General features: G+C 49.9%; 1 protein-coding gene across 3 annotated transcripts in view; it reads left to right on the top strand.

Annotated features, from left to right (window-relative positions):
- The window catches only part of LOC140728184 (neuropilin-2-like), a 113,014-nt gene that overhangs the window by 25,065 nt on the left and 67,022 nt on the right, over positions 1-20,927 (top strand). For all 3 annotated transcript variants that reach the window (XM_073046524.1, XM_073046525.1, XM_073046526.1), the window contains exon 3: positions 6,742-6,923. In XM_073046524.1, coding sequence (XP_072902625.1) covers positions 6,742-6,923 — 182 coding nt within the window. The remainder of the gene's footprint in view (positions 1-6,741; positions 6,924-20,927) is intronic.

The raw sequence follows: 20,927 nt of genomic DNA, 5'->3' as shown, positions 1-20,927 counted from the left end.
CATTAAGTGTCTGTTATGGCAAAAACATCATAGTTCTACAAAATATCTTTGCTCGGGGAACATGGCGCTGTGCGGAGTGGTTATATACAACTTTCAGACTGGGTTTGAGTGTTTCCATCTGACTTTAGACTTTCCTGGTCTGCAAGGAATATTCCAGGTGTGCTTTCACCAACATCAGCCAAAGTTTTAATGTGATGTTGTAACATGTAGTTAGAGGGAAAGAGATTGGGATTGAAGTGTTCAGCATACCAACATGGGCTCAATGGGCCAAATGGCCTCCTTGTGTATCATAAGGAAATACGAGAAACTCACCATAGGGTCAAAAAGCAGATAGAAACAGTTGAACTCAAACTCCAAGAGTTACATATAACCACTCCACACAGTTGTATATAATCATACAATTCCACATTCTCTGAGCCAAGATATTTTGCTGTCTTGATCTTGGAGACCTTCACTCTCAAGAAAGCGTCATGAAATCTAATGCATCTCCTTTGGCCACGTACAAAGCAGAACGTTGCTCTATTATAAATGAGTAGTGATGAGTGAGTCTGTCTATAAAGGAAAGGGTATTTGATTTCACTTTACCCTTAAGCAGATTAAAATTATATTCCGTTTTCCCAAGAACAAGCATTTATATCTCAGTAAAGCAGCCATGGTCCCATGAATAACTTTGACAAGATACCCCGTACATTGAGAACACCCACTCACCTCGCGACCTGCGAGGGAAGTCTCCAGAATAGTTTTGAAGCTGACTCTCACTCAGAACAAGACAGATGACTTTAAGGCCTTGGGTCTGCTAGGGTTTCTCCAGCAAAGATAGAGGGGCAGGGAGGCTGAGGGACTGAGGGAAGAAGTTCCAGAGCTCAGATGATGTAGGAGTGTGAAGAGGACAGGTCAGTAGGAATGGGGGAGAGATGGGTTAAATGTGTGTGCTGCCAGTGTGCTCTGTTGGTAGACTTCTTTCAGTAGAATACTGTGGGCATATCTTCCTTCAAAACCACACACACACACACACACACACACACACACACACACACACACACACACACACACACACACGATGACCCACGTACACACACACACATGCACTGATACATACACACACACACACACACACACACACACACACAATGACCCACGTACACACACACACATGCACTGATACATACACACACACACACACACACACACACACACACACACACACACACAATGACCCACGTACACACACACACATGCACTGATACATACACACACACACACACACACACACACACACACGCTCTGATACATATACACACACAATGACCCACATACATAGACACACACCCACATAACATATACACAGATCCACACATATACACAGATGCACACACACAGAAGCATGCAATACATATACACACACACACAAACTCACACTCACATACACAGACAAACCCACACACACACACACACACACACACACACACACACTCACATACACAGACAAACCCACACACACACACACACGATGACCCACGTACGTACACACACACACACACACACACACACACACACACACACACACACACACTCACATACACAGACAAACCCACACACACACACACACGATGACCCACGTACGTACACACACACACACACACACACACACACACACACACACAATGACCCACGTACGTACACACACACACACACACACACACACACACACACACTCACATACACAGACAAACCCACACACACACACACACGATGACCCACGTACGTACACACACACACACACACACACACACACACACACACACACACTCACATACACAGACAAACCCACACACACACACACACGATGACCCACGTACGTACACACACACACACACACACACACACACACACACACACACACACAATGACCCACGTACGTACACACACACACACACACACACACACACACTCACTCACATACACAGACAAACCCACACACACACACACCTGTCACGACGAGCTGAATTAGACTGCTACAACGTTGTGTTTGCTACCCTCTAGTGGCGGAGGTTGAGATGAACAACTCAGGTTCCCTGCAGTCTCAGGACAAGCAAGAGTCTGAACTACCTTTAGCTCCTAGCCTTTTTCAGGATAAAAGAGAAAAATTTGCATTTATTTGGCACCTGCCACAATGTCAGGATGTCTCTAATATCAGCCCAGCTAATCAAATATGCATTGGAGTGTAATTAATGTTGAACCGTAGGACGTGTCAATTTGGAAACAGCCATTTCCACACTATGTTTACAAGCAGATAACCAGCTTTAATGGTGTTGAGGCCTTAATATCGCCCAAGGTGAGGGGGTGAGGGTGGGGGGGGGGGAATAATAGTCTTGCTCCTTTGCTTAATAATGCTGCAAAGGTTTTTATGTCTATCTGAGAGAGTGGACGAGGTCTGGTTTTAATATCACATGTGAAAGAGCCAGAGGGCAACACTCCCTTGTTCTGTTCTCCTAGCTCTCGAGGCTTTATCATCCAGATTCCAACAGAATGCTTAATATTCTTAGCTCAGCAGTAGAGGATTGCTATTCCTATCAGCTGTGCATGTACACCAGGGGAGCAGCCCTCTATGCAAAGTAGACTTTTCTGCCACTTACCTTGGACTGCATTAGTGTGAGTTCTACTCCTCCCAGCTTCTGAAATCTCCTGCAAGAATGAAAAGTAGGTACTGACCGTATTTGTCTGCTCATGTAGGAGACAGACTGCTGAGGAAGATGGTACAAGGTGTTTCACACTGAGAAAGCATCTGGGGAAATCCAAGAGTGGGGGGTGGAGGGGGAGGCACGGTGTTGCTGTAATGCGGTTAGTTGTGGATCCAGTAGGCAGCTGAGCGATAATGCGTGGAACGTACGCGATGCAGCTAAAGGATACAGTGATGGTGTGCTGAGGAGGGTGCGGTATAATTATCTGGCAGAGAAAGGAACACAGGATATGGTGACAGAGTCAGATGGTGAGTGGAAGTTCAAGTGGGGCATTAGTGTCTCCAGTGGCCTTTTGGGTCAAATCACCCGCTTCTCGGCTGCACATTTGATAAAAGAGGAAGTGATGGAAACATTTAGTGAGCCAGTCAGCATCTGTCAAAAGTAAAACAGTTAATATTTCTGGTCCAAAACCCTTCCCCAGTTCTGACAAATGGCCTTCGACATCACTCTGTTTCTCGTTCCACAGGTGTTGCCTGCCCCGCCCGGTGTTTCCAGTATTTTCTGCTTTTGTTTCGGATTTTGAGCACCTCTTCTGATTTGCATCGTTGGGGATAAACCTTGTGGCCAGAGAGGATGGGGTGTTGCATCCCTTTGCAGGGAGTTTATCACCCTGCTTCCCAGATACTGGGTCAGAGTGAGAGCGAGATGGTCCCCAATCCCCACAGGCCGCTTATGGTCTGCACCTTGATTGCAGAACTGGGCTTCAGCAGCGACAAACAGGCAACGATGATCTGATCACCCAGCCGGTGGGTCGGTTACTGTGTGGGGCTGTGGTAGCTCTTGTATCATCAACTTAACCCACACGTGTAAATGCAGTGTTTTGCTGTTGTCATGAGGTGGGGACAAGGGTGCTGGGAGAGGACCCACAAGCAGGACACAAACACAACTTTCTTAGGTACAGTAAAATAGCGTTTATTACTCGCTACAAAGAAGATCAGGGAATCGAGGAGGACAAAGAAACATGAACCTCAGACTAGGGGACAGCGGGAACATGGACAGCCGTGGCTTGGACTAGGAGACTGGGACCTTGATTCACCGCCGCCAGACACTTGGATACCATGGATCGCCACAGCCAGCAACGTGGACACCAAAACACAGGACAAGGAACACTGAGCCAGGACTCCTCCTTCCACTCAGGCACCGAGCCGGAACACTTCTTCGAGGGGTAGACACGGACAAGGGGCATGAACATCGAGTCAGGACTCCGCCTCCAGATCAGGCATCGAGCCGGGACTCTTCAAGGGGTAGACACGGACAAGGGGCATGAACATCGAGTCAGGACTCCGCCTCCAGATCAGGCATCGAGCCAGGACTCTTCGAGGGGTAGACACGGACAAGGGGCATGAACATCGAGTCAGGACTCCGCCTCCAGATCAGGCATCGAGCCGGGACTCTTCGAGGGGTAGACACGGACAAGGGGCATGAACGTCAAGTCAAGACTCCGCCTGTCTTGTATGAAACCACACCTGATATGGTAACCGCAGGAAGGTTAAATATCTCAGTCCCAGGTGGAGCATTAGCAATGTCAGACTCTCCGCCGCCAGAGGAATTCAACTTACGAAATGTCTCCTGTTTCTTTGACTTCACCATTGGGGAAGTGTTTTCCAGTTTAGTGAAGAACGCTGGTGAATAGTTTATGTTTCCTGGTGATCTCCAGTCACTCCTTGCAGCAGAATCTGGGGCACGACCTCTTCGCACAAGCAACGGCATCGGAAGCCATTCATTACTTGGGGGCAGCCTCTGTTCAATAGGCTCTGCTTCCCTTTCTCTTCGCTGAGGAGCCCGGACCCACTCTGGTGCAGGAAGGTGAATTGCTGGTACTCCGACTCGGGCTGGATCACTCTGGCTTGTCGTAGCGGCGGTGACTTGCAAAGGCTTCTTAACACTCTCCCCCCGAACGGCTAAAGCCAGGGGTTTATAAGCTGCCGGTTCAGGTCGAGGGTAGATCACCTTGATTGCCAAGCTCAAGGGACGCGTGAAACGGAATTAGAAGGGAACAAGGAGTCAATGGTCCGGATCGCAACCTAACTAAATTTAAAGGGGAACCGATCCGGACCATGGGAGCTGTGTGTTGTTTCGTTGCTTGTGATGGGCATGCTATGCCGACAGTCGAATATGCAGCGACTCTTGCGGGCTTAATGCAGAAAGCACACCGACACAATCAAGCTGTCAGGTGTTAATTAAGGCCTGGATATTGTTTTGGCTGTTCTTTAATGCACATTCTAATCTTGTCCCCCCTGCATGGCAGAGCTTGTAAGTCTATAGACTCTTATCACACAGATGGGGCAAATCTAGGGAGGACATGTGTCTGCTAGGACTGGAGAACACAGCTTTCTGATCCAAAAGCACCAACTCCAGAACTCGAAGCTGAAAATTCTTTGAACTTAATGTCAAAGTTGACATCAAGGTCCCCTAAACTGATGCCTGCTCTGGCCGCGTGCAACCTGTCCTCCGTGTCCCATCTGTGTGACAGAGTCTATAGTCTCATGGGCTCTGTCATGCAGATGGGCGAGGTTAGAAGGTGCATCGGAGAACCAAGTCGCACTCCATCCTGACTCGGTAAAATGTCATTGTCCTTCGTTGTTGGTGGGTCTAAATAATGGGACTCCCTCCCCAAAGACACTGTGGAAGCATCTTCGTCAGGAGGACAGCAGTGGTTCCATTTGGGAGCTGATGACATTCTGCATTTCATTATAACATGGAACAAAGCCAGTTGGACCATGGAATCAATGCAGGCTGCAGGCCTCACTTCCAGCTAATTTCCCTGTAACCAATGTTCTCCACATTCGTAAAACATAGGAACAGAATTAGGCCATTCTGCCCATCAAGTCTGCTCTGCCATTTGATCATGGATGACTTATTATCTCTGTCAACCCTGTTCCCCTGTCTTTTCCCCTTTGATGCCCTTACTAATCAAGAACCTATCAACCTCCACTTTAAATATACCCAATGACCTGGCCTCCACAGCCGTCTGTAGCAATCAATTCCACATATTTACCGCCCTCTGGTTAAAAACATCCTCCTCATCTCTCTTCTAAATGGACCAGAGGGCACAGCCTCTGCTGTGAGATTATGTCCTCTGGTCCTAGACTCACCCATTATAGGAAACTGTCCACTCTAGGTAACTCTTTCAATATTTGATAGGTTTCAATGAGATCCCCCCCTCCCATTCTTGTAAATTCCAGCTAGTACAGGCCCAGAGTCATAAATGCTGCTTATATGTTAACCCTTTCATTCCTGGAATCATTCTCGTGAATCTCCTCTGGACCCTCTCCAATGTCAATACATTCTTTCTCAGATAAATGTTGCTCCAAGGGTGGTCTGACCAATGCCGTATAAAGCCTCAGCATTGTCCTCTCGAAATGAACTCTAGCACTGCAGTTGCCTTCCTTACAACCAACTCAACCTGCAAGTTAACCTTTAGGAAATCCTCCGCTGTCCCTTTGCACCGCTGAATTCTGGATTTGCTCCCTGTTTAGAACTTCCTTCCCGACAATAACTCCTCGCCTCCAGGTTCCCCCTCTCGCCTGCTCACTGGAGGCAAGTAACTGCAGTTTGTCTTTGGATGTTGGAGGACTCCAGAGCACCCCTACGGTCACAGACCATTCATCCACACGGGCAATGCCCGGGGTCAGGTTTGAACCTACGTATCTGGGGTTGTGGGACAGCTGCTCTACCAGGTGTGCCACTGTGCCTCTCCTCTCATGGTGACTGAAAACAGAGTTAAATGCTGGCTTTGCCGGTGATGCCGAAGGAGGAATTTCTTCCGATGATGTTATTCTCAATCTGGATGAGTAAATCCAGTGACCTAGGAGGGAGTGTGACTCGGAAACGGAGGCCTTTTCACACCACATTGAGGCTGCTCGTTGATAGATGCGAGAGTCTGGGGGATTCCACTTTCCTTTGACCTCAGTGCCATCACCCAGACCCTCCTGGTCAGGACGAGAGCAGACGACCACTCAGACGGCTACACTTTTTAATGTATTTCCATCTGCCTTAGGTACGACTACATCGAAATCCGGGACGGAGACGGGGAGAACGCGGACCTGCTGGGGAAGCACTGTGGAAACATCGCCCCCACGTCGATCATCTCCTCGGGTTCCGCCCTGTACATCAAGTTCGTGTCAGACTACGCGCACCAGGGGGCAGGATTCTCGTTGCGCTATGAGATCTTCAGGACAGGTTGGCTTCACGTCTCCATGTTGTGGTTGCGGAGAAAGTTTTTAACCTAATTCTGGGGGCTTGAGAGTGTTGCGCCAACTCCTAGAGGCACTGCACACAAGTGGGAGGCAGCATGAAAATGCAAGATGTACCTCAGGATGGGATCCAAGTGGAAATTAGAGGGAAATAGTAAGGATAACTCACATAAGCTAATTTATCTGCCTTATCTCAGTCACTGAGTGGAGGGAATTTAAGAAGTTGGGAGTTTATTAATGAATACGACCTAGCCCATATGTTCACAGGAGCTCCAAAGTAGGAGCAGTGAATTATAAACATAAGAGGTTCTGCAGATGCTGGCAATCCAAAGCAACACACACACATAATGCTGGAGGAACTCAGCAGGTCAGGCAACATCTATGGAGAATAAGTAGTCAATATTTCGAGCTGAGATCTTTATTAGGCTCCTCAAACCTGCCCCACTGTTCAACATAAACATGGTTGATCTACCTCAGGCCTTAACTCCCTCAGATCCCCCGAGCCCTCAGTACCCCAATTTTACAAGACATGTGTCCGCCTCCACTGTAATGATCTGGCCTTTGTATCCATCTGAGGCAGAGAATTCCAGAGGTCCATTACCTTCTGAGAGGAGACACTTCTACTACCAGGATTTTAAAAGACATGCCCCTTATCTTGACTGTGTCTCCTCTTTCAGGACTCTCTCACTAACGGAAACATCTACCCTGTTGTGTCCTCTCAGGATCTTAAGTCGTAATAAAGTCGCACTTCTCACGCTTCTAAATTCCAGGGAATACACCCCCAAAACCACGTCCCCCCTCCCGAATTAAGAAGGGTTTGATTCCTGCCGCTATCTGTAAGGAGTTTGTACATTCTCCCCGTGACCATGAGGGTTTCCTCTGGGTGCTCTGGGTTCCTCCCACGTTCCAAAGAGATCTAGTTAGGATTAGTGGGCTGCGGGCATGTTACGTTGGCAGTGAAAGCGTGCCCACACTCGTGGGCTGCCCAGCAGAACTCTCAGTGATTTGAAGCGAAGTGATGCAATTCACTGTCTGTCTCGACGGGCATGTGACAAATAAAGCTCATCTTTATCTCTTCAAATCTTTCATCTTTACGTTGTAACCTGGGATTCCCTTGCAGCTTCGCAGGTTGCATAAGTTGCACAGGCCAAGGAAGTTCTTGTACTGTCCCGGGTTAGCTCAACCCTGCCAAGGTTTCCTGTCCCACCACCTCTGTCACTATCCTCCCCAGAGCTGGCAATTTAACCCTTCGAGCTTGTTCTACCCAGACAGGTAGCGGCTCATGTGCACCTTAATCCTACTTACCTGGAGATGATAGAGATAGCCAGTCAGGAGAATCACATCCGTGGGTTTCTGATATTCTGGGCAGTATGGATGGATATAGGGTGGTGTGGGTGGCTATAGGCAGTTTGCATGGCGGTGTGCATATGGGTGCATAGGTTGTAGTGTGGGTTAGGTATGTGCCTCAGTGGAGGCACCACCAGCTCTCATTTTATCATTCTGTTTCATTGGGGATGGGGCTGTCAGGTATCGCCTGCTTCTCTAGGGACAATGAGCCTGTGGGTGGTATATTGGTCAATCAACATCAGGGTGAGAGGGGTGATCTGTGCTCGTGTGATATAAGCAGAGCAGCTGTCAGTGGTAAGACACACAGGAAGTGGTCAGACCAGTGATACACTGACTGCTTGCGTTAACTAATGGTTACACTGGCCGGAGCAAGGTTGTAGATTGTGCCTGTCACTATCTCTGACTGTATGGGTGTAGGCTGAGCCTATCACTGTCTCTGACTGTCTGGGTACGGGTGTGGACTCAGCTGTCACTGCCTCTGATTGTCCGTGTACGGGAGTAGAATGAGCCTGTCACTGTCTCTGACTGCCTGGGTATGGGTGTGGACTGAGCCTGTCACTGATTTCCATAGACGCGTGTAAACTGAGCCTGTGTCTGTCTCTGACTGCCTGGGTAGGGGTATGGAGTGAGCCGGTCATTGACTCTTTCTGTCCGGGTATGGGTGTAGACTGAGTCTGTCAATATTTCTGACAGTCCGGATACGGTTGTACACTGAGCCTGTCACTGGCTCTGATTGTCCAGGTACGGGTGTAGACTGAGCCTGTCACTATCTCTAACTGTTCAGGTACAGGTGTGGACTGAACCTCTTGCTCTCTCTGACTGACCAGGTACAGGTGTAGACTGAGCCTGTCCCTGTCTCTGTCTGTCTGGGTACAGGTGTAGACCGAGCCTGTCACTGTCTCTGACTACCTGGACACAGGTGTAGACTGAGCCTGTCACTGTTTCTGACTGTCTGGTTCTAGACTGAGCCTGTCACTGCCACTGACTGTTTATGGGTGTGGACTGAGCTGTCACTGTTTCTGAACGTCAGTGTACGCGAGTAGACTGAGCCTGTCATTGCCTCTGATTGTCCAGGTATGGGTGTAGACTGAACTTGTAACTGACTCTGATTGTCTGGGTACAGGTGTAGACTGAGCCTGTCACTGTCTCTGACTGTCTGGGAATGAGTTTAGACAGAGTCTGTCAATATTTCTGACAGTCCGGATACGGTTGTACACTGAGCCTGTCACTGGCTCTGATTGTCCAGGTACGGGTGTAGACTGAGCCTGTCACTATCTCTAACTGTTCAGGTACAGGTGTGGACTGAACCTCTTGCTCTCTCTGACTGTGCGGGTACGGGTGTGGACTGAGCCTGTCCCTGTCTCTGACTGTCCGCTTACGGATGTAGACTGAGCTGTCATTGTTTCTGAAAGTCCGGGTATGGACATAGACTGAGCCTGTGCTGTTTTTGACTATCCGGGTGTGGGTGTAGACTCAGCCTGTTACTGTCTTTGATGGTCTGAGTACCAGTGTAGACTGAGCCTGTCACTGTTTCTGACTGTCCGGTTCTAGACTGAGCCTGTCACTGCCGCTGACAGTCCGGGTACCGGTGTAGACTGAGCCTGTCACTGATTTCCGTGGACGGGTGTAGACTGAGCCTGTCACTGTCACTGACTGTCTGGGTACGGGTGTAGACTGAGCTGTCACTGTCTCTGACTGTCTGGGTACGGGTGTAGACTGAGCTGTCATTGTCTCTGACTGTCCATTTACCGATGTAGACTGAGCCAGTGACTCTCTGACTATCCGGGTACGGGTGTAGAATGAGCCTGTCACTGTCTCTGACTGTCTGGGTACGGGTGTAGAATGAGCCTGTCACTGTCTCTGACTGTCTGGGTACAGGTGAGAATAAGCCTGTCACTGTCTCTCACTCTCCGGGTATGATTGTAGACTGAGCCTGTTACTGTCACTGACTGTCTGGGTATGGGTGTAGACTGAGCCAATCAGTGTCTCTGACTCTCCGGGTATGAGTGTGGACTGAGCCTGTCACTGTCACTGGCTCCCTGGGCACAGGTGTAGACTAAGCCTGTCACTGTTTCTGACTGTCCGGTTCTAGACTGAGCCTGTCACTGCCACTGACTGTCCAGGTACTGCTGTAGACTGAGCCTGTAACTGGCTCTAACTGTTGAAGTACGGGTGTGGACTGAGCTGTCACTGTCTCTGAATGTCAGTGTACGGGTGTAGACTGTACAGTCACTGTCTCTGACTGAACAGGTACGTGTGTAGACTGAGCTGTCACTGTGTCTGACTGAACAGGTACGTGTGTAGACTGAGCTGTCACTGTGTCTGACTGAACAGGTACGTGTGTAGACTGAGCTGTCACTGTCTCTGACAGTCCGGGTACAGATGTAGATTGAGCCTGTCACTGTCAATGACTGTCCAGTTACCAGTATAGACTGAGCCAGTGACTGTCTCTGACTATCTGGGTACGGGTGTAGATGAGCCTGTCACTGTCTCTGACTGTCCAGTTACCGGTATAGACTGAGCCAGTGACTGTCTCTGACTATCTGGGTATGGGTGTAGATGAGCCTGTCACTGTCTCTGACTGTCCAGTTACCGGTATAGACTGAGCCAGTGACTGTCTCTGACTATCTGGGTATGGGTGTAGATGAGCCTGTCACTGTCTCTGACTGTCCAGTTACCGGTATAGACTGAGCCAGTGACTGTCTCTGACTATCTGGGTATGGGTGTAGATGAGCCTGTCACTGTCTCTGACTGTCCAGTTACCGGTATAGACTGAGCCAGTGACTGTCTCTGACTATCTGGGTATGGGTGTAGATGAGCCTGTCACTGTCTCTGACTGTCCAGTTACCGGTATAGACTGAGCCAGTGACTGTCTCTGACTATCCGGGTATGGGTGTAGACTGAGCTGTCACTGTCTCTGTCTGTCCGGGTACGGGTGTAGACTGAGCTGTCCCTGTCTCTGACTGAACAGGTACGTGTGTAGACTGAGCTGTCACTGTGTCTGACTGAACAGGTACGTGTGTAGACTGAGCTGTCACTGTGTCTGACTGAACAGGTACGTGTGTAGACTGAGCTGTCACTGTCTCTGACAGTCCGGGTACAGATGTAGATTGAGCCTGTCACTGTCAATGACTGTCCAGTTACCAGTATAGACTGAGCCAGTGACTGTCTCTGACTATCTGGGTACGGGTGTAGATGAGCCTGTCACTGTCTCTGACTGTCCAGTTACCGGTATAGACTGAGCCAGTGACTGTCTCTGACTATCTGGGTATGGGTGTAGATGAGCCTGTCACTGTCTCTGACTGTCCAGTTACCGGTATAGACTGAGCCAGTGACTGTCTCTGACTATCTGGGTATGGGTGTAGATGAGCCTGTCACTGTCTCTGACTGTCCAGTTACCGGTATAGACTGAGCCAGTGACTGTCTCTGACTATCCGGGTACGTGTGTAGACTGAGCCTGTCACTGTCTCTGACTGTCTGCTTACGGATGTAGACTGAGCTGTCATTGTTTCTGAAAGTCTGTGTATGGGCATAGACTGAGCCTGTCTATTACTGTCCGGGTATGCGTGTGGACTTAGCATTTTACTGTCTCTGACTGTCCGGCTACTGGGGTAGAAAGAGTCTGTCACTGTCATTGACTGTGCGGGTCTGCGTATAGACTGAGCTGTCACTGTCTCGGACTGTCTGGGTACTAGGGTAGACTGAGCGGGTACAGGTGTAGACTGAGCCTGTCACTGACTGTCTGGGTACAGGTGTAGACTGAGCCTGTCACTGTCACTGACTGTCTGGGTACGGGTGTAGACTGCGCCTGTCACTGTCTCTGACTCTCCTGGTACGAGTGTGGACTGAGCCTGTCACTGTCTCAAACTGTCCGGTTACGAATGTAGAATGAATCTGTTGCTGTCTCTGACTGTCCGGGAATGGGTGTAGACTGAGCCTGTCACTGTCACTGACTGTCTGGGTACGGGTGTAGACTGAGCCTGTCACTGTCTCTGACTGTCCGGGTACGGGTGTAGACTGAGCTGTCACTGTCTCTGACTGTCCGGGAATGGGTGTAGACTGAGCCTGTCACTGTCACTGTCACTCCGGGCACAGGTGTAGACTGAGCCTGTCACTGCCACTGACTGTCCGGGTACTGCTGCAGACTGAGCCTGTAACTGGCTCTAACTGTCGAGGTACGGGTCTGGACTGAGCTGTCACTGTCTCTGAATGTCAGTGTATGCTAGTAGACTGAGCCTGTCACTGCCTCTGATTGTCCAGGTGTGGGTGTAGACTGAGCCTGTGACTGTCTCTGTCTGGGTACGGATGTAGACCGAGCCTGTCACTGTCTCTGACTGTACAGGTATGTGTGTAGACTGTGCCTGTAACTGACTCTAACTGTCTGGTTACGTGGGTAGACTGAGTCTGTCACTGTCTCTAATTGTCCAGGTATGGTTGTAGACCAAGCCCATCACCATCTCTGACTGTCTGGGTATGGGTGTAGACTGAGACTGTAACTCCTGACTGTGTACGGGTGTAGACTGTACGGTCACTGTCTCTGACTGTACAGGTATGGGTGTAGACTGAGCTGTCACTGTCTCTGACTGTCTGGGAATGGGTTTAGACAGAGCCTGTCAATATTTCAGACAGTCCGGATACAGTCGTAAACTGAGCTGTCATTGCTTTTGAATGTCCGGGCATGAGCGTAGACTGAGCCTGTCTCTGACTGTCCGGGTACTGGTGTAGAAAGAGCCTGTCACTGTCATTGACTGTCCGGCAACGGGTGTAGTCTGAGCTGTCACGGTGCTTGACTCTCTGGGTACATGTGTACACTGAGCTGTCACTGTGTCTGGCTGCCCAGGTACAGGGGTAGACTGAGCCTGTCACTGTCACAGACTGTCCGGATGCAGGTGTAGACTGAGTCTGTCAATGTCACTGACTGTCTGGATATGGGTGTAGACTGAGCTGTTACTGTCTCTGACTGTCGGGTTACATGTGTAGACTGAGCTGTTACTGTCTCTGACTGTCGGGTTACGTGTGTAGACTAAGCCTTTCACTGACTTTCCGTGGATGGGTATAGACTGAGCCTGTCACTGTCACTGACTGTCTGGGTACGGGTGTAGACTGAGCCTCTTACTCTCTGTGACTGTGCGGGTATAGGTGTGGACTGTGCCTGTCACTGTCTCTGACTGTCTGGGTATGGGTGTAGTCAGAGCTGTCACTGTTTCTGACTGTCCAGGTATGGGTGTAGACTCAGCCTGTTACTGTCTCTGACTGACCGGCTACTTGTGTAGAAAGAGCCTGTCACTGTCATTGACTGTCCGGGTACGTGTGTAGACTGAGCCTCTCACTGTCTCTGATTGTCCAGGTACGTGTGTAGACTCAGCCTGTCACTGTCTCCGACTGTCTGGGTATAGGGGTAGACTGAGCCTGTCACTGTCACAGACTGTCCGGATGCAGGTGTAGAATGAGCCTGTCACTGTCTCTGACTGTCTGGGTACGGGTAGACTGAGCCTGTCCCTGTCTCTGACTGTCCGCTTACGGATGTAGACTGAGCTGTCATTGTTTCTGAATGACCAGGTACGGGCATAGACTGAGCCTGTCTCTGACTGTCCAGGTATGCGTGTGGACATAGCCTTTTACCATTTCTGACTGACCGGCTACTTGTGTAGAAAGCGCCTGTCACTGTCATTGACTGTCCGGGTACGTGTGTAGACCAAGCCTCTCACTGTCTCTGATTGTCCAGGTATGTGTGTAGACTGAGCCTGTCACTGTCTCCGACTGTCCGCTTATGGACGTAGACTGAGCTGTCACTGTGTCTGACTGCCCGGATACGGGTGTGGACCTAGCCTGTCACTGTCTCTGACTGTCCGGGTACAGGGGTAGACTGAACCTGTCACTATCACAGACTGTCCAGATGCAGGTGTAGACTGAGTCTGTCACTGTCACTGACTGTCTGGGTATGGGTGTAGACTGAGCTGTCACTGTCTCTGGCTGTCCGGTTACGTGTGTAGACTGAGACTGTCACTGACTTTCCGTGGATGGGTGTAGACTGAACCTGTCACTGTCACTGACTGTCTGGGTACAGGTGTAGACTGAGCCTCTTACTTTCTGTGACTGGGCGGGTACGGGTGTGGACTGAGCCTGTCACAGTCATTGACTGTCCGGGTATGGGTGCAGACTGTGCCTGTCACTGTCTCTGTCTGTCTGGTTACGGGTGTAGACTGACCCTGACACTATCTCTGACTGTCTGGTTACTGGTGTAGACTGAGCTGTCCCTGTCTCTAACTGGCTGGGTACGGGTGTAGACAGAGCCTGTCACTGTCACTGACTGGGTACGGGTGTAGAATGAGCCTGTCACTGTCTCTAACTGTCCGGATACGGGTGTGGACTCAGCTGTCACTGTCTCTGATTGTCCGTGTATGGGAGTAGAATGAGCCTGTCTCTGTCTCTTGTGGTCCGGGTACGGGTGTAGACTGAGCTGTCACTGTGTCTGACTGCCCATGTACAGGTGTGGACCTAGCCTGTCACTGTCTCTGACTGTCTGGGTACAGGGGTAGACTGAGCCTGTCACTGTCACAGACTGTCCGGATGCAGGTGTAGACTGAGTCTGTCATTGTCACGGACTGTCTGGGTATGGGTGTAGACTGAGCTGTCACTGTCTCTGGCTGTCCGGTTACGTGTGTAGTCTGAGCCTGTCACTGACTTTCCGTGGACGGGTGTAGACTGAGCCTGTCACTGTCACTGACTGTTTGGGTACGGGTGTAGACTGCGCCTGTCACTGTCTCTGATGGTCTGGGTATGGGTGTGGACTGTGCATGTCACTGTCTCTGATTGTCTGTGTACGGGTGTAGACTGAGCTCTCTCTGTCTCTGACTGTCCGGGTACAGGTGTAGAATGAGTCTCTCACTGTCTCTGAGTGTCCGGGCATAGGTCACTGTTACTGTCACTGTCACTGACTGTCTCTCTACGTGTGTAGACTGAGCCTGTCACTAGCTCTAACTGTCAAGGTACGGGTGTGGACTGATCTGTCATTGTCTCTGATGGTCAGTGTACGTGGATAGACTGAGCCTGACACTGTCACTGACTGACTGTGTACGGGTGTAGACTGAACTGTCACTGTCTCTGTCCTGTTATGGGTGTAGACTGAGCCTGTCAATGTCTCTGACTGTCTGCGTATGGGTTTAGACTGAGCTGTCACTGTCACTGACTGTCTGTGTACGGGTGTAGACTGAGCTGTCACTGTCTCTGACTGTCCGGGTACGTGTGTAGACTGAGCTGTCACTGTCTCTGTCCTGTTATGGGTGTAGACTGAGCCTGTCAATGTCTCTGACTGTCTGCGTATGGGTTTAGACTGAGCTGTCACTGTCACTGACTGTCTGTGTACGGGTGTAGACTGAGCTGTCACTGTCTCTGACTGTCCGGGTACGTGTGTAGACTGAGCTGTCACTGTCTCTGACTGTCCGGGTACGGGTGTAGACTGAGCTGTCACTGTCTCTGACTGTCCGGGTACGGGTGTAGACTGAGCTGTCACTGTCACTGACTGTCTGTGTACGGGTGTAGACTGAGCTGTCACTGTCTCTGACTGTCTGGGTATGGGTGTAGACTGAGCTGTCACTGTCTCTGACTGTCCGGGTACGGGTGTAGACTGAGCTGTCACTGTCTCTGACTGTCCGGGTACGGGTAGACTGAGCTGTCACTGTCTCTGACTGTCCGGGTACGGGTGTAGACTGAGCTGTCACTGTCACTGACTGTCTGTGTATGGGTGTAGACTGAGCTGTCACTGTCTCTGACTGTCCGGGTATGGGTGTAGACTGAGCTGTCACTGTCTCTGACTGTCCGGGTACGGGTGTAGACTGAGCTGTCACTGTCACTGACTGTCTGTGTACGGGTGTAGACTGAGCTGTCACTGTCACTGACTGTCCGGTTACAGGTGTAGACTGAGCTGTCTTGTTTCGGAATGTCCAGGTATGGTTTTAGACTGAGACTATTCTGACTGTCCGGGTACGCGTGTGGACTTAGCCTTTCACCGTCTCTGACTGTGCAGGTACTGGTGTAGAAAGAACCTCTCACTGTCATTGACTGTCCAGGTACGGGTGTGGACTGAGCTGTGACTGTGTCTGACTATCTGGGTATGGGTGTGGACTGAGCTGTGACTGTGTCTGACTATCTGGGTACAGGTGTGGACTGAACCTCTTACTCTGTCCTACTGTGCAGGTACGGGTGTGGACTGAGCTGACACTGTCTCTGACTGTCAGTGTATGGGAGTAGACTGAGCCTGTCACTGTCTCTGACTGTCCGGGTACGGTTCTGGACGAGCCTGTCACTGTCACTGTCTCTCCGGGCACGGGTGTAGACTGACCCTGTCACTGTCTCTAACTGTCTGGGTATGGGTGTGGACTCAGCTGTTACTGTCTCTGATTGGCAGTGTATGGGAGTAGAATGAGCCTGTCACTGTATCTGACTGTCCGGGTACGGGTGTAGACTGTGCCTGTCACTGACTCTGACTGTCCAGGTACGGGTGTAGACTGAGCCTGTGACTGTCTCTGACTGTCTGGGTAATGGTCTAGACTGAGCCTCTGCCTGTCTCTGTCTTTGACTATCTGGGTACGGGTATGGACTGAGCCGTTCATTGACTCTGACTGTTCAGGTACAGGTGTAGACTGACCCTGTCACTGTCTCTAACTGTCTGTGTATGGATGTGGACTCAGCTGTCACTGTCTCTGATTGGCAGCGTATGGGAGTAGAATGAGCCCGTCACTGTATCTGACTATCTGGGTACGGTTCTGGACAAGCCTGTCACTGTCACTGTCTCTCCGGGCACGGGTGTAGACTGACCCTGTCACTGTCTCTAACTGTCTGGGTATGGGTGTGGACTCAGCTGTCACTGTCTCTGATTGGCAGCGTATGGGAGTAGAATGAGCCCGTCACTGTATCTGACTGTCTGGGTACGGATGTAGACTGTGCCTGTCACTGACTCTGACTGTCTGAGTACAGGTGTAGACAGATCCTGTCACTGTCTCTAACTGTCTGGGTATGGGTGTGGACTTAGCTGTCACTGTCTCTGATTGGCCGTGTACGGGAGTAGAATGAGCCTGTCACTGACTCTGACTGTCCAGGTTCGGGTGTAGACTGAGCATGTTACTGTCTTTGAATGTCTTTGTACCGGTGTAGACTGAGGTGACCCTTTCTCTGACTGGCCGGGTACAGGTGTAGAGTGAGCCTGTCAGTGTCTCTAACAGTCCAGGTGTAGACTGAGCCAGTGACCATCACTGACTATCCGGGTACACGTATAGACTGAGTCTGTTACTCTCTCTGACGGTCTGGGTATGGGTGTGGGCAGTGCCTGTCACTGTCTCTGACTGTCTTGGTACAGTTCTAGACTCAGCCTGTCACTGTCTCTGACTGTCTTGGTACAGTTCTAGACTCAGCCTGTCACTGTCTCTGACTGTCCGGATGTCAAAGGCGGATCGACCCGATGCAATAACACAAGGTACCATGAATTCAATAAAACCACAAAACAAGCGATACTTCGTCAAACTTCACTTTTTATTCACAGCATGCTATGGGGGAAGTTACGGACTGATCTCCCTAAGAGACAATCTGGACACTGCCCTCTGCCTGAACACAATTCCACACAATTTATAACAGCAATCATTATAGGAAATATTATAATTACCTGCGTTAATACAGTTTTAGAATAGTTTCGATCACATGCTAAGATACAATTAGATGTAAAATCATTATTGGTTAGTTATAATTATTTCTGCCAAGATCAGCATGGATACAATCTCAGTTCATTATGTTGACACCTGCCCCTACTCTCCAATGCTCTACCACACCCCTCCTACGCTGTCCTTCCCCTATTTAGTTATGTATACCTCAAAAATGCTTTGTGCAACCAGGTAATTCTTTATTTAGAACTATGTCTAACACTATTAGGGAACAATGTCTGGTACATCACTTGCTGCTGGGTAAGATTCCCTTTTTGGCTATACAACAACCAACATAAGGTACCTATAAGGTAATTGAACATTAGCTAATCATTGTCTTTTAATCCCTTCGAATCTATACCCCTATTTACATATCTCTTTACTCCATCATGGGTACAGGTGCGTAATGAGCCTGTCACTGTCTCTGACTGTCTGTGTACGGGTGTAGACTGAGCTGTCACTGTCTCTGACTGTCCGTGTACGTGTGTAGACTGAGCTATCACTGTCTCTGACTGTCTGTGTACGGGTGTAGCCTGAGCTGTCACTGTCTCTGACTGTCCGGGTATGGGTGTAGACTGAGCTGTCACTGTCTCTGACTGTCCGGGTACGTGTGTAGCCTGAGCTGTCACTGTCTCTGACTGTCCGGGTACGTGTGTAGACTGAGCTGTCACTGCCTCTGACTGTCCGGGTACGTGTGTAGACAGAGCCTGTCACTGCCTCTGACTGTCTGTGTACGGGTGTAGACTGAGCTGTCATGTCTCTGACTGTCCGGGTACGTGTGTAGACTGAGCTGTCACTGCCTCTGACTGTCCGGGTACGGGTGTAGACTGAGCTGTCACTGTCTCTGACTGTCCGGGTACGTGTGTAGACTGAGCTGTCACTGTCTCTGACTGTCTGGGTACGGGTGTAGACTGAGCTGTCACTGTCTCTGACTGTCCGGGTATGGGTGTAGACTGAGCCTGTCCCTGTCTCTGACTGTCCGGGTACGGGTGTAGACTGAGCTGTCACTGTCTCTGACTGTCCGGGTACGGGTGTAGACTGAGCTGTCCCTGTCTCTGACTGTCCGGGTACGGGTGTAGACTGAGCTGTCCCTGTCTCTGACTGTCCGGGTACGGGTGTAGACTGAGCCTGTGACTGTCTCTGACTGTCCGGGTACGGGTGTAGACTGAGCTGTCACTGTCTCTGACTGTCCAGGTACGGGTGTAGACTGAGCCTGTCCCTGTCTCTGACTGTCCGGGTACGGGTGTAGACTGAGCCTGTGACTGTCTCTGTCTGTCCGGGTACGGGTGTAGACTGAGCTGTCACTGTCTCTGACTGTCCAGGTACGGGTGTAGACTGAGCTTGTCACTGTCTCTGACTGTCTGGGTACGGGTGTAGACTGAGCCTGTCCCTGTCTCTGACTGTCCAGGTACGGGTGTAGACTGAGCCTGTCCCTGTCTCTGACTGTCCAGGTACGGGTGTAGACTGAGCTGTCACTGTCTCTGCTCCTCAAAGCTGCAGTAAATCAGAATCATGCTTATTATCATGCCGTCTCTTGTAAAGTGTGTTGTTTAGTAGCAGAAGTACGGTGCAAGACGTTGAATATTTCTATAATTTGTAATAAGAAATATATTAAAAAATAAATAAATAGTGTAAAGAAGAGAGCAAAATGGTTAGATAGTGTTCCTGGGTTTAGGGACTATTCAGAAATCTGATGGCAGAGGCTGTTCCTAAAGTGTCCTGAAATGTTGAGTGTGGGGCTTCAGGCCTGATGGTAGCAATGAGATGAGGGCATGATGTGGTTGGTCTTGGTGGGTCTTTAGTGATGGATGCCGCTTTTGAAGATGTCCTCGATGCTGGGGAGGCTAATGCCCATGATGGAAGCTGACAGAGCCTGCAACTCTTTCAGTCCTGTAACTTGGAGCCTCCAGTCAGCAAGCTCTGTGCAGGACATCTGTAGAAATCTGCCGAAGTCTTTGGTAACATGCCAAATCTCCTCAAGCTCCGAGTGAAGTGGAGCTGCTCATGTGCCTTCTTTGTGATTGCTTCCGTAGTTGGGCCCAAGTAGGTAGAGGATTTCTACACTCTTGCTCGACATAAAGTGAGTCCCACTTGAGGTTCTTGTACCTGTATCAGTCGTCGTTGTAGCAGCAACCTGTCTGTAAGTGGCCACACCCCGACACACACATGCGCCTACCTCACACCATCACGTATCTGCATATGCAAACACACACACACACACACACACACACAAGTGCGTCTGTACGCACATACACATAAATACATATCCATACATGGACACTGAGGCACAATGCTAACATTTGACAGCTTCTAGCTGACAGGCAATAGTGTCCTGATGTCCCATTGCTGATGTAGGCCCGCAGCTCTGCCCCCGGGCCTGCTCTGCCAGGCATGTCTCTGTTCTACACCTCAAGCCTGCTTGCTTTATGACGGGTCATTTGGAATTGGCCCACCCAGGAAGATCAAACACCTGGGTTTATGAGATGTTGGGGCAACATGGATGAATATATGGTGGTATGGGCAGGTATCAATTAATAGGGGGATATATTTGTTGGTATCAGTGGATTTGGAACAAGTGATTTGTGATCCCCTATAAAAATCACTGCTCTTTGGAGCAAAGGAGGATGAGAGGTAATGTGACAGAGGTGTACAAGATGATAAGAGGCATAGATCGAGTGGATGGACAGAGACCTTTTCCCAGGGCAGAAATAGCTATTACGAGATGGCATAATTGTACGGTGATTGGAGGAAAGTATAGGGGGGATGTCGGAGGTAAGTTCTTTAGACAGAGTGGAATGCCCTAGCAGTGGTGATAAGAGCATTTATGAAACTCTTAGATAAGCAATAGTGATAGAAGAGTGGACAACTTTGTAGAGGGAAGGGTTAGATTGATTTCAGAGTAGGTTGAAAGGTTGGCATAACATTGTGGGCCGAAGGGCCTGTACTATGCT

This window comes from Hemitrygon akajei, chromosome 5 (assembly GCF_048418815.1).
Source record: "Hemitrygon akajei chromosome 5, sHemAka1.3, whole genome shotgun sequence".
Classification (NCBI taxonomy): domain Eukaryota; kingdom Metazoa; phylum Chordata; class Chondrichthyes; order Myliobatiformes; family Dasyatidae; genus Hemitrygon; species Hemitrygon akajei.
The sequence above is the reverse complement of the archived record's forward strand: the minus strand, read 5'-3'. Positions and strand labels throughout refer to the sequence as shown.